The following is a 25,901-nucleotide window of genomic DNA, read 5'->3' on the forward strand; positions in this document are numbered from 1 at the left end:
TGGCATAATATGTCCCAATCAACCTGAACTGACCTTATATTTGTCCTGCTGACCTGTGTAGATCTGTTTAATGGCTTCATTACGGCGGTCTATTCCAACAGCCTCCCACTGATTGGTGCTGTCCAGATAATGAGTGGCAATGACAGGTAGAGTCATTCTGATCATGATCTGCTCTCCATCACCACTGGGCTGGACAATAAACCGTCCCATGAAGTCTCCACTGATGGCCTGCTCGACTGTCTGAGAGATCTCTTCACCTGGAAGGAGGAAAGAGCAGGCTGAGAATTCAGCTTTTTATTATCTTCGTCAGGATGGAATATTTATGCAACATTTTGACACTGTTTGGTTTTGTATCTGCACAGTTTCAAATTATTTAAGTTTAACGCAGAATACACAGCGTTTTTGATCATTTTCCCCAAAATAAAAAAACTTTTAATTCTAGCTTCATGCATTCTTTATTATCAACATTTGAATGTGGGTTAGTTTAATAAAAATGCCATATTTTGATCAAAAAGCTAAGAATTATTATTATTTATTTATTTTTTATTTTTTTTGTCAAAGACTACATTCAGATTGGATTCAGTACAATGATCAAAACACAGATGGAGTAGATCGAGTCCATCAACACCCCCTGAATGACATTTCATTCAGTAACATTAGGCAGTTTTGATTTATATGCTGTTTCATGTTGATGATCATATTATTTATTTTAAATATGCACATGATATGAGATTGCATGTTTCTGCATCTTTCTCGCATGTGTTTGGACGACGCCTCTTCGCTCTCTTCCATTGGTGAGAACTGAAGCCGCCAGTGTCCCGATATGGCTCTGACATCTTGGAACCTGAGTTTGCGCAGTAGCGATCTCGGGACCAGACCTGCGCAGTAGTGAGCACTGCAGGAAGTAAAGCCGCGAAATTAACGCCCCGCCCTCACTCTCGAATTTAAATCAATTTAAAAAATTGATTGCAGTACGACAAGAGGCTTGTTAAAATAAAGTAAATACAATCTCCTCAGTCCTCCGAAGATCCGGAAAAAAATGTCCGTTGGACGTACTGTACGTCCTGTCAATCATAGCTGTCAATCATGACGTTACACCACCGCATCACGCAACTAACTAAAAACCAACTTATTTTTGAAACAGACACTTGATTTTACACCAGCAAATGAAAGAAACCACCTTTGGAAAAAAGATATTTGAAGTGTAATTTAATTGTTTAGTTGGTCTCACGTCCCGTTGAATAACACGGGGAGGCGGGTTTATGACCTATACTAGGACCAGTCACCGGGGGGCAATTGAGACGTTTTGGCTTCACTTTTCAGGGCTTGTGCGGCACGCTTGGTTTTGATCTGGAGATTCTGTACTCTTTCAGAAGATGTGTAATAGCGCCCCCTACCGTATAACAGTGAAAACATGGAAAGCTGGAAAATTCACCCTTCACAGGGAGTTTGATTGACAGGTGATCTGCTTGAAAACCAGTTTGATGTGTGTGGGCCAGATACGGCCCATTTGACCTTTCCCAGTGCCAGAACTGAGCCAAATGTGCCATAGTTGGCCCAGATGAGGCCTGGATATGTACGCTATCTGGGATTCTGCTGCTGCATTACACACACACACACACACACACAGACAGACAATAGCACACATATCACGTGAAGATCACGCATACAGAATCTTTCTGTAGTGCTGTAATGTATTGTAAACTCTGTTCTGTGATTTATCAATAAAATAGCTTAGAAACTAAAAACTGTCCTGCCATATATTTCTTAGTGGAGAGACGCTGCCAGGTAAAATTAATTCACACGCAATGGCACTCACACACTAATGCATTCATTTATATGTAATCTTTATCTATATCTGATTTAGAACGAGCAGAAATCTGTGATAAACATAATAATCCAAAAAGACAAAAGAACTGATAAAAATAAGCTGTTATGTAGGAGCGTCATATGCCATAGCTGATTTGTTCATCAATGACGTCATCAGCGACTAGTTGACTCGACTTTCATCACATAAATGTCGACTTTAAAAAGTATGAAGTCATTCAAACCCAATTACAAACCAGTCCCAGCATTAAGTACTGAGGAACAATCTTCATACAAGTGCTAAGACTCCCGGAGGAGTAGATGGATGTTGCACATTCATGAAAACATATTTTTCCTCACCAGTAATTGAGATGTAGGTGTTAGCAGGTGTGTCTGGAACCCGATCAGCTGGTGTTTCAGCTTTAATAACTACAGGTTTTTCCCCTGTTCCATTTGGGATGAGAAACAGAGACAAAGAGGAAGATGGAGGAAGAGTAATGAGTTGGTGAAATTGTGTTCGCTTTTGGTGAGTAAGAATAGGAGTAGCTACAAAAGTGTAGGAGTTCATTCTGATCTCGATTAACTCGAACTATAATGAAATTTAGAAAAGTGTTTTTTTTTTATAATTGGCTGAAAGTATAATGTGTGTAATGTTGTATAATGGAAGTATAACACAGTAATGTAATTGTAGGGTTCACAGTAAATCTCACCATTCTTAACAGGATTGAGCTCCACGTTATCTCTATGTAATGGAGTCAGCACACCCTCAGACTGAGAGAGAGAGAGAGAGAGAGAGAGAGAAAGAGAGAGAGAGAGAGAGAGAGAGAGAGAGAGAGAGAGAGAGAGAGAGAAGAGAGAGAGAGAGAGAGAGAGAGAGAGAGAGAGAGAGAGAGAGAGAGAGAGAGAGAGAGAGAGAGAGAGAGAGAGAGAGAGAGATTATCTATTCAAAATATGACAAACATCTATTGATTACATTAATGAATGACCAAATCAAAATTGACAGGAATGCCATCAGACGTACCACCACCTTCAGGGTCTTTCTCACTCCATCAGTGTGGAGAGAATCATATGCTGCAGCTTTCACCTCAATCATGTGTTTTCCCAGTGTCATGGGAATAATCACATATGAAACCGCTGTGCTGGAGTCTTTGTCAATGTTTACTGTTGTTCTGTATTTGCCTTTCTTACTGGCAGAGCTGCAAACATCTTTTGTCTCCATAAACTCCACACGCACCTGTGAAAATGGGAGTGAGGTATACATCTCTTCAATATGTAGATGATAGTTCATCCAAAGTAAATGCATTTGAATCAAATATGAAATGTATGGACAATATTTTTGTTTAAGTGTACTTTTCTACAGTTTGAATCACAAGCAGAAAAAAAATGAAATGACTCTCAGAATCCATGCTACCATTAGTAAATAATTTTAATCAATCAGAAGGGGTTATTATGATGCACATGGTTTTAATGTATACCATAAAATCATCATCATCAAATACATTTTTAATATCAAATCATATATACCACCTTCTGCTTCTTTTGTGTGTAGTTGTGAATAATGGCCTTGATTTCCAGTTGTTCACCGCGCACAGCTGAATAAGGGATCTTGAGGTCAATGAATAAGCTCTTAAAAACTACAATCTCCTCAGGTTCTGCCACACAGATGCCTTTGAGGAGGAACACAGACACACAGAAGGGTTTAAAGCAGCAGCTCCTGGATGATGATGATGATGATGATGAGGTTTTTCAGACCATGTATCCTGTGTTTGCAGTTTCATCTTACCAAGTGTTGGTGACAGACTGACAGCCAAGATCTGCCAGGTAGTAATAGAGTCTTTCAGGAAGATCACTTTATCTCTGACTGGTGCTGGACTGAGATATGAGGAAAAATAAAAGAAAAACTGTTGAAGTACTCTTCAAATGGTTGTTTACTATCAGACACACACACACACACACACACACACACAATGTCGCCAACAGCTCAAACATTCAACAGCTGAATGACATAATTTGCTAAGGGTGTGAACGGTGCTCAACTGACGGCTCTCCTACTCACCAATTCTCACATAGATCAATCTCTTCCCAAAGCAAACTCTCAGGGAACTGAGTACGTGACACAATCTCATCAGAGTCTGTATAATAGTCATCATCATCATCACCTGATGTAATAGATACAAATGTGACAGAATAGACATTTTAGAGCAAAAGGACAAACAATCAAGTCAAGTAAAAATGTATCAGGGTTTCAGGCCCTGATTGGTGCTAGAGCCCTATCGTATTTGCACTGTTTAATCAATTATTTATTTTCTGAAAGTTTCTCGGGGGAATGCCATACATTTGTGAGAGAAAGCAAAAGCATTATTATATTATTTTTCTTCCCATCTCATTTTTTTTTTAGGGGCTCTGTAGACATCATAGCTGGATCAATACTAGCATGTTCTGATAATCCTCAAGATTATGTTAACTTTTCCAATACAGGGATCAATCAAGCCACAATGACAGATAAACAACATATTTAACAGCAGAGATGAACTTTAAAAACATGTTTAATCTTTAAAGGGGTCGAATAATAAGAGCAGATTCTCACCCGGTGATCTCCGTCTTCTCTTTGAAAGGAAGGGACACTCCGACGCTAGAGGGAATTTAATTAGAATGAAATTAGCATATGGCACTCTAATGTGTGAGAGGGAATTCACTACAACTGAACTTGGTGCAGTGCTTTTCCAGCGCCGATTATACCAACTTAAATTAGTTAACATAATAGACACTGAAGACATTCATAAATCTGTAGAAAATTATTTCAATTGTATGTTCATGGACACTGCCCCTATGGATTCATTTTAGTGAAATATGAAATAAAATATACTGGTATTTTTATTAAAACTGAAGAAAATACAAATATACATATATACTTGTTCTGGTGTTGGTTCCTCCTGCAGTGCTGGACTCAAACATCAGACCTGCATCACTGAAAACCCCCATACTGTCCCTTCCACCTCCTGCTGTACAGCCGGTGTCATGCTTCTCTATGACGTCCCAGATCTAAAGGTGCAAAAAGACACCAGTTACATGCATTTCAATCAGAGCTGATTGTACCATGACGTCTGAAGAAGGTCCTTCACCTGAGTCTGAGTGAGTCTGTTCTTGTTAAGGACATGCACAGCCTTGTCAACCGCCACCAGCCCAACTCTAGCTCCAGGATCTCCAGTTATCTGCAGTCTGACCTCATCTCTTGTGCCAAAGGGATTCCTCTTGTTCTTCACCTGAAGCTTGAGCTGTTAAAACGAGAGACACTGAATCAGATATAGTTGATTAGCATATCAATAATTTCTTGTGATGGTTGACCCACCGTTCCCATGCACGTGTCCTTCACGTCGACCCAGAGTGAATCAGACACCACCTCAGACGAGCCCACATGGTAATAAGCCACAAAGCGGAAGGACGGCACCATGTCTCTGGTTACAGGTAGAGACAGAGTCACTAGAGCTTTTCCTCTCCTCTTGAACCTGTCTGCCTTAACAATCTGACCTTTACTTAAGATCTGAAAATGAGGAAGATGAGTTAACAGTATTTATGATATTCATATTATTTCAAACACAAGCTGTGGTAGTTAATCAAATATTGATATAATAAATACATTTGAGGTGCAGCTTTAGAAATAACCATAATCTTCACCATGTATGTGTAATCTTCATCTTTGACTCCTGGACTTTGTCCTGTGTTGAGATTGACTGTCATTTGATCACCGATCTGAAGCTCTGCAGCATCAATGCTGATGTGCAGGTAATTCTTGGAGTCTCCTTTGGGAATGTAAGCGAGAGCCGTCATCGTCTTCACTGCCTGCTGGTTGTCACTTAATTGTGGATCTTTGGTTTTTGCCTGAAAAGAGCAAATACACTGTTTTCTGATGTGCTGTGTAGTATATACTCCATTGATTGTTCAACATATGTTAACTGATCTATTTTTCACCAGTTCTTCAGTGAAAGTGACTGAACATTAGTTGAGTTTGCAGGTCTTACAGTGATCTGCAGTGTAGAAGATCCTCCTGGAGTCTTGATGGTTAACTTTGCAATGCCATTGGCTGTTGTTTGACCTCTGACCCCTCCAGGATTGACCTCCACTTCCACATTTTCAGCAGGAGTCTGGTCAGGATTTGTTAAATGGACCTTTTATGGAAGCCAAAGCAAAACATATATATATAATGTATACACTCTAAAAAATGCTGTTTTTTATGCTTTTATTTTATGCTGTTGGCTTTAATTAACTTTTTTATGTCAACAGGTCCCACGTAACTAGGTTACGTTGGATTTATGTAACATTATTTATTTCAATTAACTTAAGTTAATTACATAAGGTTAATCCAATGTCGTTTAGTTGAATAAGGTTAACAGTCTTAATTGTGTCCAAAACAACAATTAAGTTAATTAAGTTCAATTATCCTAAAATTAATATTTTTACATTAAACTAAAACAAATAAACTGGATTATTTTTTGAGTGTATATGCACTGCACATCACAATAGGGAAAAAAAAAAATATTGAAACTTCCATTTCATGCAAACTTGATGTTTACTTGTTTACTTTTTAGTCAATGTTTCATACCGAGACACTGAAGGGCATCCCAGGTTTGAAGAATTGTGGTGTTTTTTTTAAGTGGATGGTGTACGGTGACGTCACAATCTGAATGCCTCTCCTTTCTGCTTCCACCATTTCACTGCCTGAAACACACACACACACACACACACACACAAACACACACACACACACACACACACACACACACACACACACACACACAGGATTAGCCTCTCATATACATTCACACACAGGCATGTACAGTATCTGATGAGTCTTACCACTTTCTGTTAAAAGACTGGCTGAAACATAGATTGATTGTCCAACCAGCTGGTTAATGTCTGGAAAGGTCTTAGTGATCATCTCCCTGCTCAGTTCTGCTGTACCTTCTCCTTCCCTAATCTATTCATATGAGAAAGACAACAGCAGTCAACAAGGCGCAGTAAAAAGCATTTTAATGTTTTATTTAAGTCGTCACTCTCTAGGTGAAGAGAAATGAGATTGATCCCATGTAAACTGTTTAATGTCTCCCACCTGAACTTTTTGAAGAGAAGAAGGAATACTTGTTTTCTTCTCACCGTCCATCACACCAAACATCACAAACGCATTTCCTTCCACCTTCTGTCCAAACAGGTACCTATAAAAGCACATACAATTTCTGCTGTAAAAACTGAACTGTGACGACGACTGTCCCTGATCCACATCCAGTTTCATTACAAAGAAAAAAAAGCAGCTTGAACATTTGTCTAACTACCTTCTTTTCTTTCTCCACAGTCATACAGGTTTTGAACAACATGAGGGTTTTTCATGTTTTTTTTTTTATTATGTTTTTATATGAGCATGTACACTACTTATTTTGTATGTATGTATATATATATATATATATATATATATAGTTATCTAAAAAGTGTTAGTTAGAAGAACAACAGTTGGATTTTACAGTGTATCCAATATACTATAGCCTGGTTACAACCAGACCATTCTCAGTAGTAACTGAGTTATGGTCTGGCAAAGCTTCATTAATAACTCATTTCCAACGGGGCGTCACCAACGGATGTCGCTCAAATGCCTCTGGGCGCAATTGGATAGACCAAAAACCAATCAGAGCGATTGTCATCGTGTAAAGCCCGCCTCAACGTTTCTGATTGGTGCCGCGATTTGGACGGATTAGAAATCGTCTTGAATGAGCTCTTTGCCAGACTACTTGCAGAGCAAATCTAAATTTGCCAGAAGTTTGTCTGGGTTTTCCCAGGCTAAATATACTCTGGAGCTGCTCTCTGTGCCACACACTTTGAAAACCCCTGGTGTAACCAACTGATGTCAGGTTGATTCAGTCATATTAAATGATATATAAAACCTGTTACAGCTTTCCCTTAAGCTGTTGTTGTTGACAACATTTAACAAATGCAAACAGAGTCCATGCATTCAGATTTATGCAAACAAATGTTGCAAACTAAATATTGCCTCAAATCCACTTCCTGGGGCTTCTCATTCCTCCATGCTTATAAACATGAACACACAGAGTTCCTTTCAGACACAGCATACATCAATATATTGTCCATAATCCATCATGTTCACACTAGCATCCCCAAAATCTGTGGGTGCTTCTCAATGCTCAAATTGATGCTTTCTTGTTTCCTCGCTCCTCCGTCCTCCAGCCCATGGCCCGGAAACGATGGATCTCACTCATCTAGAAGAGCATCTCAGTCCTCTAATTGCACTGCGAGGAGGCGAGGAACGATGAGTGAGGAAACTTCAGTCATGAGAGCGGATACACAGGAAACAATATTCATACTACCAGCAAAATACAGAATAACCACAACTCAAAAAAATATGCCTTTTGAGACTAAGATAAATGTCTTTGTTACTTTTGGAATTTATACTATCTCAAACACTCATGAAAAGTTTTGGTTGCTCATAGCACATATTATTTTGGAGTTTACATAGAGATCTATTTTAAATCAGTGTGTGCACACATTAAAGATTAATTTTGAAAACAGAGAAGCAGAACAGATTTTGTCTTACTTGGCTTCAATGTCGACTGTCAGGCTCTCGTCACCCACATAGAAGAATGACTTACTGGGTCTTAATCTGACTCCAAATGTTGGCGGCACTATAAACCAATCCAGAGAAAAGACACAAATAAAGAAATACATTCTTATAGTTTTATTGCATTTACACAAACACACATTTTGTTGACACACATCTTACCATATTCTTTGACCTCAAAGTCTGTAGTAAACGTCTTCTTAGGAGTGTCTGTGTACCGAGTGACAACCTTCCAGATCCCAAGACTGAAACAAAAACATTTCAAAACACTTTAACAAAATGTGAATAAGCATTATATAACAGATCAAATGAATCTTATAACACAAATCACATTTATGAGTATTGTGTAGATAAATTAAAGTGAAATCATTGAATCATTAAATAAAGTTCACTCAGGTTGAATATCTTCAGTCAGCGTTTCACACACCTGGCAACCTCAGGAATGTCATAGTTTCCAGACTTCATCCCTTTCACTGGATCTATCTTCTCTGATGAAACTGTGATGCCTTGTGGATTCTTCAGAAACACATAAATCAGCATTAACACTGTGTGTTTACTGAGATCAGCAGTGCAATGATGCTCATTACAGCTGAAATGCCACGAGTGTGTGTGTCAAGTATAAATCAAGTATATTTGTATAGCGCTTTTCACAATACAGATTGTATCAAAGCAGCTTCACAGTACTAAATTAAAATAAAATAATACAACAAAGTTTGTTTCTAGTGGAATTTATTGATTGATAGAATAAAATTAAATATCCCCAAAATATCCCCAACTGAGCAAGCCAAAGGCAACAGTGGCAAGGAACCGAAAAAACTCCATCAAGTGACCTAATGGTGTCCTAAAACTCCATCAGGTGACCTAATGGAGAAAAAAAAAAACCTTGGGAGAACCCAGGCTCAGTCAGGGGCCAGTTCTCCTCTGGCATTTATGAACTAGAGGCCGGATTGTAGTTTGAAACTGTGAGATTAACAATATTATATGAATGCCTGGCCGAAAAGATGCGTCTTTAATCTAGTTTTAAACTGGGAGAGTGAGTCCGAGCAACGAACAGTATCAGGAAGACTATTCCAGAGTTTCGGAGCCAAATGTGAAAATGCTCTCCCTCCTTTGGTTGATCTGGATATCCTAGGTATGACCAAAAGCCTCGAATTTATTGATCTTAAAGAGCGCGATGGATTATAGGGCGATAGAAGATCCGTTAAATAGACTGGAGCTAAGCCGTTTAGGGCTTTATAAGTCAGTAGCAATACCTTATAATTAATACAGAACTTTATAGGTAGCCAATGTAGTGATGATAAAATCGGTGTTATATGATCATATTTTCTTGATCTAGTAAGAACTCTAGCAGCTGCATTTTGGACTAACTGTAGCTTGTTTATTGAGGATGCAGGACAACCGGCTAATAAAGCATTACAGTAATCTAGTCTCGAGGTCATGAATGCATGAACTAACTTTTCTGCATCAGAAACTGATAGCATATTACGTAGCTTAGCAATGTTTCTAAGGTGGAAAAAGGCTGTTTTTGTAACATACGAAATATGCTTTTCAAAAGACAGGGTACAATCGAGTATAACACCCAGGTCTTTTACTGTAGAGGATAAAGTAACAGGACATCCTACGATGTCAAAGTTGTATTGTGAGAGGTTCTGTGGGCGTTTTTTTGAACCGATAAGTATTACCTCTGTCTTGTCTGGATTTAATAAAAGAAAATTACGCGTCATCCAATCTTTTATATCTTTAACACACTCTGTCAATTTGGATAATTTAGCGTTTTCATCCGGCCGTGATGAAATATATATTTGAGTGTCATCAGCATAACAATGGAAACTAATTCCATGTTTCCTTATAATATTTCCAAGTGGCAGCATATATATTGAGAATAACAGAGGGCCCAACACAGATCCCTGTGGCACTCCATAGTTTACTGGAGTTATGATCGATTTTTCTCCATTTAAATAGACAAAATGGTAGCGGTCAGATAAGTATGATCTAAACCAGCTTAATGCTTGTCCTTGAACACCAGTATAATTTTGTAGTCGATCTAAGAGTGTTGTGTGATCTATAATATCGAACGCAGCACTTAGATCGAGTAAAACTAGTATTGAGATACAGCCTTGGTCAGAAGCTAAGAGTAAATCATTTGTGATTTTAACGAGCGCAGTTTCAGTGCTATGATGCGGTCTGAATCCTGACTGAAACTTTTCATAGATATCATTTTCTTGCAAGAAAGAGCCCAGTTGAGTGGACACAACTTTTTCTAGTATTTTAGACATAAAAGGTAGATTTGAAATGGGTCTATAATTTGCTAGATTATTATGATCTAATTGTGGTTTCTTAATGAGAGGTTTTATAACTGCCAGTTTAAATGTTCTTGGAACATAACCTAAAGATAAAGATGAGTTAATAATATTGAGGAGAGGCTCTTCCACTACAGGTAACACTTCCTTCAGTAGTTTAGTTGGTATAGGATCTAATAAACATGTTGTTGTTTTAGATGAAGTGATAAGTTTATTTAACTCTTTTTGTTCAATAGTTGTAAAGCACTGTAATTGTTCTTGCGGGGGGATAATTGAGGCTGAATTATAAGGCGTGATTGAGGATTGAACGTTTACAATTGTGGTTCTGATGTTTTCTATTTTCTCAGTGAAGAAGTTCATGAAATCATTACTACTAAACTGTAACGGGATATTTTGTTCGGGTGATGTCTGTTTATTTGTTAGTCTAGCCACAGTGTTAAATAAAAACCTAGGATTGTTATGGTTGTTTTCTATTAGTTTGCGGAGGTGCTCAGCCCTGGCTGCTTTTAGGGCCTTTTTATAACGTGACATACTGTCTTTCCACGCGATTCTAAAGACATCTAAATTAGTTTGTTTCCATTTACGCTCTAAATTACGGGTTTCTCTCTTTAGAACATGCGTAGTATTATTGTACCATGGTGCTTTAATTTTCTCTCTGACCTTTTTTAATTTAACGGGTGCAACAACATCCAATGTTCTAGAGAGAATGGTGCTCATAGTGCTAGTTAGTTCTTCTAGTTCATCTGTTTGTTTGGGTTCAGGCAGCAGCTGAGACAGATTAGATAAGCAATTTGAGAAATTATCTATGGTGGATGGAAGGATTGTTCTGCCTGGTCGATAACGCAGCGCCGCATGACATATTACAGCAGTACGTAATATGCAAGTTACCAAGTAATGGTCAGTGACATCATCACTTTGTGGAATGATATCTATATCGGTTGGATCGGTTCCATATGATATAATTAAATCGAGTGTGTGATTAAGACGATGAGTTGGTCCGGTGACGTTTTGCTTGACCCCAAAGGAATTTAATAAATCTATAAACGCAGCTCCTAACGCATCATTTGAATTATCTACGTGTATGTTAAAATCTCCAACAATTTATGCTTTATCTACATTGACCAATAGATCTGAGAGAAAATCTGCAAACTCTTTTAGGAAATCAGCGTAAGGCCCAGGCGGTCTATATACGGTAGCCAAGGCTAGAGATAATATGTTTGTTTTTTTTTAACATCTAAGAGCGTAACATTTAGTACAAGTACTTCAAACGAAATAAACTTATAACCCGTTTTCTGAGTAACATTGAGAATATCTCTATAGATTGTTGCAACACCGCCGCCACGACCAATCAGACGGGGCTTGTGCTTATAGGAGTATCCAGATGGAGTAGACTCATTTAGACCAAAATAATCATTAGGTTTAAGCCAAGTTTCAGTAAGGCAAAGTACATCGAAGCTATTATCTGTGACTACAGATGTGGCCTTTAAAAACGCGCGTTTTCTCCCGCGGCATTCGGCAATTCGTCTCGCACAGTCTCGCAGAATTCTGCAAGTGCTTTCGGGGGGCCTACTTACAAATTCCCTCAATGTGTTTCGTTTCACAGAATATCCACCAGGTGGCGCATAAAAAACAACTTTACATTAGATTTTTTATTTTACTTCACATTATGTCATGATTGTGGGAAAAACATCCACAATAAAATATAAATTATAAATAGTAATAGACACAAATATTTACAGTACTGTATTATACAGACATTTGAAAATATTTGTAAATCCAAAAGGTTCATCAAAGTTGTCTTAAGACAAGAAGGGGTATTGGACGACGTTTACGAATTTTTATATATGCTTTGTCATCGCTGTGGTTTCCAGGAGATGAGTGCATGCAGAATATTTAACATTGCTTTTATTAAAACAGCAAAGTGACGTTCTTGCCAGCGCATAACTTTTTTTGTACAACTATTAAGATGATTGTGCGTGCAAAGCGCATTTAAGTGCAACAGAGAATTTAGTGTGAGCGTAATACACGTGACTCAGCCTCTAAAAACCCAGCAGTATTTTTTTTATTTTATACACAAAATCATCCTAACATAATGAAAGGCTTAAATAATGCAACTTACCCAGATTCTTAATTCCTGCAGATATTTCTTGTGTGATTGTTCTTGTGAGGTAATGTTGCAGCACAACGCGTTGCATTTATATTTTGGGCGCATCTGATTGCCATTACATTATTAATAAATATTTTAATTGAACTATTTTTCCACGTTAGTCTCAGAATGTCCGGGGTTGGTTTGAGGTCTTGCCGACAGTTTGTAAATCTTTTAAATATTCATATTCACAAAATCCATATAAAGGGTGATCAACAGTCATGACTTCTAAAATAAAATAAAAATTACCAGATAATGGTATCTGATTGACAGTTTGACAGATGTTGTTTTAAAAATTAATTACATCATTATGAGGAAGTGGTATTACATATTTGGTAAAACATAATAGGCCTACACAGCAAAAACTCCAGTGTTAAATTAACACTCTTGGGAGTACATATGAGACCACACTTGTAGAGTGTAAAGTGTTAAAATATGAGTGTTAAATTAACACTCAAGAGTGTTAAAGTTAATGAGATAATTAAGTGATTAATTGAGTGATGATTGATCATTATTGAAGACACCTGATGTTAACAAGCAGAATCACTGAAGGAGAAAATCACAAATTGTAAGCCACCGTTATGGCGATCAGTGTTTGCTTTAGTTGGACTCTTGACCATTATATGTGTACTTTAAATTTTGCTTGTCTGCTGTTATTGATTTATAACAGTCAGATGAACAAAGAAAAAATGTGATCTGATAGTGTTGGTTATGTTTTGACATAATCATGTTGTGATCTGAAAAACTAAACTTTTGAGATAGTTTGGATTTGTTAATTACAGCAGCTCTGTGATTCTACAGCATATGATTATCAGTATTTTTCATGTAATCCAAAATATTTAATTAACATTGTTCTGATCAAAAGACTTTCAAATTAATGAATTTATTTAGAAACACAGACATCAATAATCAGCCTGTGAATCTCAACAATGGTGACAATAATAAAGCATGTTGCAGTGGCTGCCACCAATCACAACTCATTAATGGCTCCCATCATGCATTGCGGTATGAATAAATTATGATCTGAATTGTCTATGTCAGGGGTGCCCAATCCTGCTCCTGGCGATCGACTGTCCTGCACAGTTCATCTCCAACCCTAATTAAACACACCTGAAGCAACCAATTAAGGTCTTCAGAGCACGCCAGGATCACTTGAAAATTAAAGGCAGGTGTGTTTGATTAGGGTTGGAGATGAACTGTGCAGGACAGTCGATCGCCAGGAGCAGGATTGGGCACCCCTGGTCTATGTAATTTACTTTTCCTAATTGAATATTCTGCTCGTCACCATTGTTGAGATGCATAGACTGAATCTTGACGTCTGTGTGTGCCTAAAAGAAAGTTGTTGTTTTTTTCAAAACAACTTTAAGAAGTCCTTTGTATTATATCTAAAATTCTGGATATTTATGCAGAATCACAGTTATGCTGTAACCAACAACATAAATCCAAGTCAGAAATATGAGTTCAGTGATCAAGTTCAAATGATGATTGTCATAATATAACCAACACCATCAGATCACTTTTTTTCTTTGTTCATCTGGCAGTTATAACTCAGATACAACAACCAAACAAAATCTAAAGTTAATAATATAAGGGTCAAGAGCCCAACTAAAGCAAACAATCATCGCCATAACGGTGGCTTACAATTTGTGATTTTCTCCTTCAGTGATTCTGCTTGTTAACATCAGGTGTCTTCAATAATGATCAATCATCACTCAATTAATCACTTAATTATCTCATTAACGTTAACACTCTTGAGTGTTAGGCCCCGTTTACACGTACATGGTTATTTTGAAAAACGGAGACATTTCTCTTCGTTTGCACCCTTCGTTTACACGCAAACGGAGGATTCGCCAATGAAACCGATTCTTTCTAAAAACTCCGGCCAGAGTGGAGATTTTGAAAATCTTCATTTGCCCGTTTGCATGTAAACTGAGAAAAACGGAGTTTTAGGCAGCGACGTCACAGAATGTGACTATTTTCGGGATTCTGATTGGCTAAAGTGGGCTTGAGCTTCTCGTTACACTGCCACCTACAGGTTTGGCATGCTCTTGACAGCATATACACAGGTTCGTGTGCACGATGTTATTTTTGAAAACGAAGAGGGGTGAAATGTCCGTTTATGAAAATAGCCATCCACGTGTAAACGTAGCCTTAATTTAACACTCATATTTTAACACTTTACACTCTACAAGTGTGGTCTCACATGTACTCCCAGGAGTGTTAATTTAACACTGGAGTTTTTGCTGTGTACAATTATTTTAATTACGCATTTTGTTCAGTTTTGTTTTTACAAAATGTTCCCTGTTTTTTATAAAATTAATTTAAACTGAGATGTGCGCTATATCGCCTTTTGATAATTCTTTGTGTTGTCGAATTTTGACACAGTTTCATTGTTTGTTCATAATAATTTGATTCATAATTATGTCATTTTTTTCTAAAAGTAGCAATATTTTAAAGAGATAAAAAGACAGAGAAATTACGTTAGTCTGGTCACATATATGGCCAGATCAATGAATCTATTGCAGAAATACAAGACAAAGTGCATGAGAAAATTAGAAGTATGCAAAAGAGCACAGTTCAGATATTGTTAACTATTGGGGTTTTATACACGTTTCTGCTTTTTTTAAATTGACAATTTAAAATTGTATTCGCCAACACATCAACACGTTTTGTGATTGATTTACGGATTTATTACAGAAACTTGTCAGAAAGATATTGTACTAGCATAAGCGTCGATTTCGGTGGGGACGGTGCGGTGTACCCACCAGATTTCGTAATGAGTCATTTTGTACCCACCACTTGTAACTTAAAGTCCATAATAATTTGACTTTTGGTTCGATTTTTTTGACCGTTTTCAGTGGTTATGAGGAGCAATATGAGAGAGAAATTTGGCAATCATTGTCTGACCCATTATAATATTTATTTTATTTTTCGTGTTCGCATTTATGAGGGAAAAAACAACGTGTCAGTTCTCGGTTACGGACGAGCGCTCTGAAAGCGCCACTAAAAGACTGCTTTAAAACTTTCACAGAGACCTCAAACAGAACAGCTGCCTTTCTTTAAATTGAATTTCGTTTTGTATTAATTATATCTTAATTTTAATCAATGTTTCATGAACCAATTGCCTGGATTTATAAGAAGTAAATATAGCAGACAATCACGACATTGGAGGCGCCGGCGAGTGAACTGGAGTTCGTCTCATAAATGAACCGAAACTCGGCGTATAATACACATTCACATTCACAGCGTATTTAGACGCATTCATAATCATTACTTTTACCGGTTCTTTGTGGCAAGCTTTATGCGTGCGGTCGTGCGCTTGAGTGCGGATATTACGTAAACGCTCATTACTTAATACAAAGCATAAGCCTCTTCCTGCATGCAATCTAATCTACTAGCCTACAATGTCAGATGGTTATATCAACATATGTCAAATTAAGTTACACGATATCAACTTATTTTTATAAGTTATAAACATTAATTTGAAATAACTTAAAGCGTAGGCTATGTATAGTAGATTTGCTTAAATAGCATTTAAACAAAGGAACTGCAAGGGATTAAAACCCCGCCCACACGCTGGTGAAAACTGGAAAAACAGGTTTTCTTTTGATTCCCTGAGAGGAGATCGATTAGCATTGGGGGTTGGCAAAGAATTAGCAGACCTGGGGGGTGGGTGGGTAATTTCTTGACTTGGAAGCAGCTAAAACAAACACTGCAATTAATTACATTTTGGAACTAACTTCCTTCATGTCGTTTTATTTATACACTGTAAAAACATTTTTTTTTTTTTTTTTTTTGAATTTGTAAGTAAAGTTAGCATCAAATATGCTTTACAAATAAATGGTTTACAAACTCTTGGAGGTTTGTTACCATCATTCAGAAGAGTGGTGCTTGTGGTACGTGATTAAATCAGGAAGATTACATTGGTTTCTTTCCAGTGTAGGACAGTTTGTCAACAAAATGCAAAAATATAGTAGGCTATATTTATAAACATCGCTAAAACAAAGAGTGAATAAGAATAAAAAAAAGTAATGATGTTTTTTATGTTTTTATGCACTTTTAGTTTTGTTGCAATTTCACCAAAAGCTTATAATTAGGAAATACACACAACACGCTAAACTTATATTCTCTAGGCCTATATATTAAAAATGTTGTAAAAAATACGTATTCTTATATAATAAGAATAAGAATAACAATATGATAGCCTAAATTTATATTGCGCTCAAAATGATTTAGATATGTAAAGAGGAATTCTTCTCAACTACCACCAATAAAGTTTTAAAATTCTTCTTTAGAAAATATTATATTTTGATGTTCCTGCGCAAGTTCAGCAGACAGTGTTGTTCGGGTTTGTTCCGATCAGAGCTCGTGAGTGGATATTTCTGAATATTCCGCAGGGTCGCTCGCTAATCCAGATGTCCTGTTGCCTGGTTCGAAAATATGTGGAGTAAGGGCTGCTTCCAACTAAAAGTTTTAGTTGTTCATTTAAGTCATTCATGGACAAATCTCCCCTTTATATTAATTTAATTACTACTTTAGCCTACAGGATAATGCGCGTTTACGTAATATAGCCGCACTCAAGCGCACGACCGCACGCATAAAGCTTGCCACAAAGAACCGGTAAAAGTAATGATTATGAATGCGTCTAAATGTGTCTAAATACGCTGTGAATGTGAATGTGCATTATACGCCGAGTTTCGGTTCATTTATGGGACGAACTCCAGTTCACTCGCCGGCGCCTCCAATGTCGTGATTGTCTGCTATATTTACTTCTTATAAATCCAGGCAATTGGTTCATGAAACATTGATTAAAATTAAGATATAATTAATACAAAACGAAATTCAATTTAAAGAAAGGCAGCTGTTCTGTTTGAGGTCTCTGTGAAAGTTTTAAAGCAGTCTTTTAGTGGCGCTTTCAGAGCGCTCGTCCGTAACCCGAGAACTGACACGTTGTTTTTTCCCTCATAAATGCGAACACGAAAAATAAAATAAAATGAATATTATAATGTTTTTTTGTTGGATCAGACAATGATTACCAAATTTCTCTCTCATATTGCTCTTCATAACCACTGAAAACGGTTAAAAAAATCGAACAAAGTCAAATTATTATGGACAGAAGTTAAAAGTGGTGGGTACAAAATGACCCATGCGTCCCCACCGAAATCGACGCTTATGTGTTTCATACCATGTAAAGGGAAACATGATAATATAAAAAGTACTGTACAGTAATGCAGAAAAGCGCATTACAACCATGTTAAAGCTATTTAAAACGTTCAGATGCAAAAAGGAACTAAATGTCAAATTAGATAATGATATTGCGCAAATGCTCTCGGTCTCTTCAAAGGTCTTCGCAAATTATTATGTTATAAGACTCAGTTATCATACATCACGTCTCTTCTACTGTAAGTACACAGAAGAAGAAAAATAAGACAAATGATGCGCGTTTGAGTCGGATTTTTATGAAGAATATGTGACTGTTTATGTAACTGACAAAAGAAAACTTCGCCAACCAAACGCTTGCCAAAAAGCGTGTATGTGTATGACATCAAAGTACTGCCAAAGCACCGAGAATCCCTGTCATGTTACTTCAATATCATACTGTATGTTACTTCAATATCATACAATATGCTCAGGAGGATGAAGTCGAGCACACATACAGTATTGTCGTCAGTATGGCCACATGAAACACGACTGCCATCTACAGGTTTTAGTATTTCCTGTGTCCAACACCTAATCCCCCTTCTGCCGGATCCCGCAGAATTTCCCGCAGTGCTCGCGGCATTCTTGTCTCTGAGACGCGCATTTTTAAAGGCCACATCTGTATTTCATTTACAATAACTGCCTTAGGTGTGAGTAATCTAATGTTTAGAAGACCTAGCTTTAAAAAAAAATTTTGTTTACTAATAGCAACATTTTCTGTTTTAATAACAATTAGATTTTTCCTAGATCCTGCAGTAGAATTATTATTTGATCTCACTAAACGAGGAATAGACACAGTTTCTATGCAATGTACTACACTAGTATTTATATCATTTAAATTGGTGCAGGAGAGACTATGATTTGCACTTTTGGTTACTAGTCATTTATTTAACATTTTGGAGATGTTATCCGACAGAAGATCCACTCCGAATCTGCTTGGGTGTAAGCCATCGGCACGGAAAAGCCTAGGACGCTCCCAAAACAGATTCCAATTATTTACAAAGAGCAGTTTCTGCTCATTGCACCATGACATTAACAATTCATTTAGCGCGAATAGTCTACTAAACTTTTCATGTCCTAGTCGGTACGTGGGAAGTGGTCCTGACACTATGACCGTTGTTTCAGGCGATGTGCTGCGTACCGTATCGATTACCCCCAATTTCCACCGGCTGCGTTACGGCTCCGGCACGGCGGCGGAGTCAATAGGTTTCCATTAAAGTCAATGAGTGTATTTCCACTGAATGCGGTACAGCTGCGTTCCGACTCCGGCGATCCGCAGCCCTCCGGAGCAGATACGCAGAGCTTCTATTTTTGCCGGATGCCGGAGCGCTCCGCAGCACTACAGGGCAGAGTACGCAGGACAGGAAGTCGAGTGACAAAACACAACAGCCAGAAACAAAATAAAAGATCCATTTAATTTTCAAAATAAAATACACCGCGCTCATATTTCCCTACACTACACCTTGAAAACGTCATAATGGGCGGAGACAGGCTTGTTGAAGTTTTAACCCCGTTGACACGATGGATGAAGAAATGCTGATTATTGAGGTACAGAATCATCTACACAGCAAAAAGTCCAGTGTTAAATTAACTCTCCTGGGAGTTTATATGGCTCCAGAGTCAGTGTTAAAATATGAGTGTTAAATTAACACTCAAGAGTGTTAAAGTTAATGAGCTCATTAAGTGATTAATTGAGTGATGATTGAGCATTATTGAAGACACCTGATGTTAGCAAGCAGAATCACTGAAGGAGAAAATCAATTTTTTTAATAAACCGTTATGGTGATAAGTGTTTGTTTAGTTGGGCTCTTGATTCATAAACTGTAAACATTAGATTATCTTTGGCTGTTGTATCTGAGTTATAACTGCCAGATGAACAAAGAGAAAGTTGATCAGGTTTTGTTGGTTATGTTTTGACATAATCATAATTTCACCTGAATCACTGATCTCATTTAGAGTCTAATCTCTGACTTAAATGTATATTGTTGATTACAGCATCACTGTGATTCTACAGCAGAAGATCTTTTTTTCTAACTAGTCTAAACGATTTCTTAAAAGTTGTTCTGATAAAACAAAATCTTTCTTTAAGACACACACAGACATCAAGAATCAGTGTATGAATCTCAACTATGGTGACAAACAGAATATTCAATTAGGAAAAGGAAATTAGTAAGACAATTCAGATCATAATTTATTCATACCGCAATGCATGATGGGAGCCATGAATGAGTTTTGATTGGTGGCACCCAGAATGCACTGCAACATGCTTTATTATTGTCACCATTGTTGAGATTCACAGGCTGATTATTGATGTCAGTGTGTCTAATTAAAGCAATTTTCTAGGTATTTTTATCAGAACAATTTTTAAGAAATATATTGCATTATATTGATAATGATAAAAATCATTTGCTGTAGAATCACAGGCTCTGTAATGAGAGTTGATATTCAGGTGAAATCATGATTATCAAATCATAACCAACACCACCTGATCACCTTTTCTCTTTGTTCATCTGAGAGTTATAACTCAGATACAAAGGCCAAACAAAGTTTAAAGTTAATGCTTTATGGGTCAAGAGCCCAACTAAATCAAACACTGATCTCCATAACGGTGTCTTAAAAAAAATAGATTTTCTCCTTCAGTGATTCTGCTTGTTAACATCAGGTGTCTTCAATATTGGTCAATTATTACTCAATTAATCACTTAATGAGCTCGTTACCTTTAACACTCTTGAGTGTTAATTTAACACTCATATTTTAACACTGACTCTGGAGCCATATAAACTCCCAGGATAGTTAATTTAACACTGGACTTTTTGCTGTGTATGACCCCTCACATCCTTTTTATGAGGACAACATTAAAAAGGATGCGGCGTGGAAAACTATAGCAGAAGGGATTGGTGTGGATGGTAAGTCACTATTTTTGTCCAAGAAATAAAGATAGAAAGCAAATAGCTAGTTATGTACTCGTAATGAGGAGTTATATAGCTATACAGGTTAAAAACACATTAAAATTTTTAATTAAGTAGCCATTGCAGGATTGTTTGATTAGCATGAAGAACTTTATTTACAGATATTATGTTTTGTAACGTTAATGAAATATTAAATTTGAGTAAAGTTATAAATAGAATAAGGATTTTAGACATTAATTTATTACATATCGCGCGATCACACCAGAATTCGCGAGATTACATGGGGCCTCGTGAAGTCAGCTGTCAGTCATGACCGCAGCCGTTCCGCAACAAATCCGGACCTGGTGGGTATTGACGGACGACGGAACACGGAGCTGTCACGCAGCGGAGCCAGTCCGCAGCCGTTACGCATCTGGTGGAAATTGGGGGTTAGATTCCTGAAGTCTTTCTTCAGAACCTCTGTCTGGCGCAGCCTGATGTCGTTCACTCCCGCGTGCAATACCACAGTTCCGACGCGCTCGTCATCGTTCAGAATCTCGGGTACGTGAGCAGCAATTTCAGAAACACGAGCACCAGGAAAGCAGTGACTGTGCACCTTACTTTTACCTAACGTAGCGTGTACGTGCCGAACGATGGAATCGCCGATGATCACAGCATCGCGTTCGGTTTCGCGAAGTGGGGAGAAGCGGTTTTGTGTGGATAACTCGAAAACCGGGAGGGGCGGAGAGAGTCTTGGTCTAGACCTGACTCGCGTCTTCCGCTGCGGAACCATCCAGGCTTCGTGGTGGCGTGTTGGAGCCGGAGTGAACGAGACCATGGCTGATCGCGACCTCGGCGCTCGGGCTCGGGCCCGATGCTGACTAACGCACGGAGTAGACGAGGTCGGAGTCAGCGGGTTAGTAACGTTAATCACTGATTTGTGTGCATCGGCGCGTGATGTTTCAAGAGCTAACCGCCGGTCTATCAGCTAGGCTTGTCTCACTAAAAGGTCGTGGATCTGTTTTTCAACAGCTTCCAGCTCAGACTGCAACGCGTGCAGCTCAAATGTATCTTCACCTGCACCAAGAGGTAGACTACTTACATATGATATATTCGCCATGTTTGTTGAGTGTGGAGAAGACGCGTTCAGCCGTGATCCACGGACGTAACCTATAGAGTATGCAGCGTTGGATAATAGGCTTGAGACGCGTCTGCTCAACAGTCCGCGTTGTAACTATGAGGTTTGAGCAGTAGTGCTTCTCAGTGAGGAAAAGTAGAAAATGTTCGTTGTAAGTGAGTTTAAAGGGAAAAATCAAGAATTATAAATCAAATCGATAGAGCTCCAAAGACAACAACGCGTTCAGACGCGACGCATGCGCATTCGAATTCCGTGTGTGTATGTAATAACAGTGTGCACTTATATAAGTGTGTACCATGATCTCCACCATGACTCCAGTCTGACTGAGTGGTTCCATGTTGGGTGTCAGAGAGAAAATCCTGTATCGAACTGCAAAAGAGGTCAAAGCAAAAAACTGAAATATGAGTTCTGATGATTTTTACTCAGATTCAAACCCTGATACACACAGCAGTCAGTTTAATAATAAACAATTATGTTATGCTTATGTATAAAGTTTACATTGAGCATTATCATTTCCAAGTATTTCATGAGATCCTTTGCCCATATAATCTTTAAGCTAAAAAGGTTAAGCGTATTTGGCTTGCTGTCCACAATGGAGGGCTCAATGAAGCAGCTTCAACTCGAGCTTAGATATACCCTCCAGTGGGACTACTAATGCTTACATGATGAGTATGGTAGCAAGATGTTATAATTATGTTATTTAAATAATGTTGGTGGAGTTGGGGAGGTGGAGGGACGCCAAAACAGCTGATGCCAGAGCAAGGTGAGCGGCTGCTTATGCTCCAGCAGTTATTTGAAAGATTAGATAGATCCTCCTGAAATTACGTTGTGAACTTAGCACATAATCGTACCTCTGCTAGCAGGCGTGTAGATGGGCTTGTCTGTCTGTACAAATATATATCCAGTCTGGAATGAGACCATTATCACTTTCTCCAGAGTGTGAGATGGGAAATGAGCTTGTAGATACACATACTGCTTCTCCAGAGGATCATCAGAGAACAAGTTCTTATCATCAGGGATCTAAAGAACAGATAATCATTCAGCCTGAATTAAATCTGATAATTAACTAATGAGAAACGCTGCACTGTAATTATGGAGCTCTCACCTTTATATCAGTAAGGATCTGGTAATTGTTGTTTGCCGTCAGTGTCACTGGTTTGGACGTGATCTCCCTGTCTTTCTTTGGGAAGTTCTTCACTGAGATCCTCACGTTCAGGTTTCCTCCATAGTAATCCTGAGCCTCCACAAACACGTTCTCTGAGGAACCCACTCTCAGCAAATTAGGAGCTGACAGAATATATCTGAGGAAGTGAAAGTTATTTGTCTGTCACAAGAAACAATCCTTTTTTGGACATTTCGAAAATGAATGTACTTACAGTGGGTCACATAATGTGAGCAAAGGGAAGCACAGAACGATGGCAGTCAGCGTCACTACCTCCACATGCATCATGTTCACCTGCCTTTCCTGTGTTTGTGACTTAAAGCGAGCATTGTTTCGACTTTTATCATTTATTCATGTCCCTCCTCATTTCAAGATATCATCATTGTCCTCAGAGCTAACTGTTGAGTAACTCGAGTGGAGGAACTAAAGTATGATCAAGCAGAAAATCAGCTATGTGTACATGTTTGTGTTGTGCAACTCTTTTCAAAAGAAACCGTTTAAGACATCCGTTACAGTTTTGGTTGCCTAAAATCTTGTGTTCTCCACCCAGTTCCACATCAAAGGTTGCTTGTGTCTTGTCTTCAAACTAAGGATGACGTGTGCTTCAATTGCTTGTTTGCACATTCTTCTTTCCTTTCTTTGCTGGAGGACGAAGGAGCAAGGAAGCATCAGTTTGGATACTGAGAAGCACTAAACAAAAAACGTCTAAATGCAAACAGCAGGCCTTACCCTTGCCAGTAAAATGATCAAACATGCTTCCATTGCAAATAGCATGTGAAATGTCTCACTCCAACAAATCGCCTGTTAACCCAAATCATTAGGTCCATTAAAGAGGTAATGACATTAAAACCAAACACATATTAAAATGAGAGTGTCTTGCAAAATGTCAATCAATTAATGAATTGTTTGCTCTTGTTATGTCATTGGAGAATGTCTAAAATACATGAAACTACAAGTTATTTACTAGGTTTTCAACTGGCTTTTTGAATATTTCAATTGAAAATAAATGAAAGAAGACACACAAACTTTCTGCAGGATAGAATTTGCTGACTTCCTGATTTCTCCACCCATAAGTTATTTCTCAAAAGCGTTGTACCTTCAGACGCAAACTCATAGTAAACCTGAAATTAGAGACCACAATTGCTCAATATAAAAAGGATGCAGTATAAGTTCATGTTACAAGAGCTCTCCAACATATGAGAGAAAAAGTACATTTTAAGCTTGGTTGCCATGCAAAATGAAATTAGAAAATGAACATGTGGTTCCCAGACCACATCTCAATGCGAAAGAAGTCTGTTAGCCAGGCTAATAAACTCATTGAATCCAGTCAAAGTTCAAGTGCAACAAATCTCCAAAGGTCTTGGACCAATAAGATGAACAGTCAATTTTTAAAAAAATCTTGCCAAAATGTCTCATTCATCCATTCAAAATGACCAATTATCATTATAAATGAAATTCTGTCTTGATTTAGTGTTGTTGGTGGTAATGTGTGCCAAAAAAACGTTAATTCAGTTTATTTATTGAAAAACAAATCAATAGACTACACTGTAAAAAAGAATACATTGATTTTATTGATATCTAATTAATAAAAATGAGGCAACAGATTACAAGCAATATTATTAATTAAATTTAACAAATTAGAATTGAGTAATAATTAATCAAATTAATTCCTTAAAAGTTAACCATTTAAAATGAGTAAAATTTACAAAATATATTTTATTGCCAACATTGAAGACACCTGGTGTTAACAAGCAGAATCACTGAAGGAGAAAACCATAATTAAAGTCACCATTGTGGAGATCAGTGTGTGTTTTAGTTGGGCTCTTGACCTTAAATTATTAACTTTAAGTTTTGTTTGGCTGCTGTACATGAGTGATAACAGCCAGATGAACAAATAGAAAAGATGATTTGATGGTGTTGGTTGTGATTTATCATAATCATTATTTCACAATCATTAGACCTGAATCACTGAACTCATATAGAGTCCAATTTATAAGTTAGGTTTACTTTATTAATTATAGCAGCACTGGCCTTGTACGGCATAATATTTTTTAACTTTTACAATGTAAGGCAAATAATTTCTAAAAAGTTTCTCTTACATAAAAAGGAGACACACAGACATCAATAATCAGCCTGTGAATCTCAACAATGGTGACATTTATAAAGCATGTTGCAGTGCATTCTGGGTGCCACCAATCAAAACTCATTCATGGCTCCCATCATGCATTGCTGCATGAATAAATAATGAGCTTATGTTCAGAGGTGATCTGTTCGTCACCATTGCTGAGATTCATACACAAAACCTTGATGTGTGTTTGTGCCTAAAAAAAAACAAAAAACACATACATTTATTTATTTATTTTTTATTATTGATTTGATCATTTGGATTTCATTGAAAAGGCTAAAAATATTATACTGCTGTAGTTAATAAAGTTAACTTAACTCATAAATTGGACTCTATATGAGGTTCAGTGATTCAGGTCAAATGATTGTGAAATAATGATTGTGTTAAAACACAACCAACACCATCAGATCACCTTTTCTCTTTGTTCATCTGGCTGTTATAACTCATGTACAGCAGCCGAACAAAACTTAAAGTTAATAATTTAAGGTCAAGAGCCCAACTAAAACACACACTGA

General features: G+C 37.6%; 1 protein-coding gene across 1 annotated transcript in view; it reads right to left on the reverse strand.

The window, feature by feature from the left end:
* The window catches only part of LOC311077823 (complement C3-like), an 88,802-nt gene extending 64,500 nt beyond the window's left edge, over positions 1-24,302 (reverse strand). The window contains exons 1-25 of the mRNA XM_084106453.1: positions 24,284-24,302; positions 23,991-24,062; positions 23,476-23,903; positions 23,205-23,400; positions 22,951-23,119; positions 22,395-22,468; positions 8,856-8,944; positions 8,591-8,673; positions 8,405-8,492; positions 6,914-7,016; positions 6,661-6,781; positions 6,407-6,522; positions 5,826-5,972; positions 5,482-5,685; positions 5,156-5,347; positions 4,929-5,081; positions 4,719-4,848; positions 4,394-4,438; positions 3,863-3,965; positions 3,590-3,678; positions 3,334-3,473; positions 2,828-3,040; positions 2,517-2,577; positions 2,167-2,250; positions 54-257 (exon numbers count right to left, since the gene is read on the reverse strand). Of these exons, the coding sequence (XP_083962579.1) occupies positions 54-257; positions 2,167-2,250; positions 2,517-2,577; positions 2,828-3,040; positions 3,334-3,473; positions 3,590-3,678; positions 3,863-3,965; positions 4,394-4,438; positions 4,719-4,848; positions 4,929-5,081; positions 5,156-5,347; positions 5,482-5,685; positions 5,826-5,972; positions 6,407-6,522; positions 6,661-6,781; positions 6,914-7,016; positions 8,405-8,492; positions 8,591-8,673; positions 8,856-8,944; positions 22,395-22,468; positions 22,951-23,119; positions 23,205-23,400; positions 23,476-23,549 (2,878 nt within the window). The 5' untranslated portion in view covers positions 23,550-23,903; positions 23,991-24,062; positions 24,284-24,302. The remainder of the gene's footprint in view (positions 1-53; positions 258-2,166; positions 2,251-2,516; positions 2,578-2,827; positions 3,041-3,333; positions 3,474-3,589; positions 3,679-3,862; positions 3,966-4,393; positions 4,439-4,718; positions 4,849-4,928; positions 5,082-5,155; positions 5,348-5,481; positions 5,686-5,825; positions 5,973-6,406; positions 6,523-6,660; positions 6,782-6,913; positions 7,017-8,404; positions 8,493-8,590; positions 8,674-8,855; positions 8,945-22,394; positions 22,469-22,950; positions 23,120-23,204; positions 23,401-23,475; positions 23,904-23,990; positions 24,063-24,283) is intronic.
* Between the last annotated feature and the right edge of the window lie 1,599 nt (positions 24,303-25,901).

The sequence above is a fragment of the Abramis brama genome (assembly GCF_963993115.1).
Source record: "Abramis brama genome assembly, chromosome: 2".
NCBI lineage: Eukaryota > Metazoa > Chordata > Actinopteri > Cypriniformes > Leuciscidae > Abramis > Abramis brama.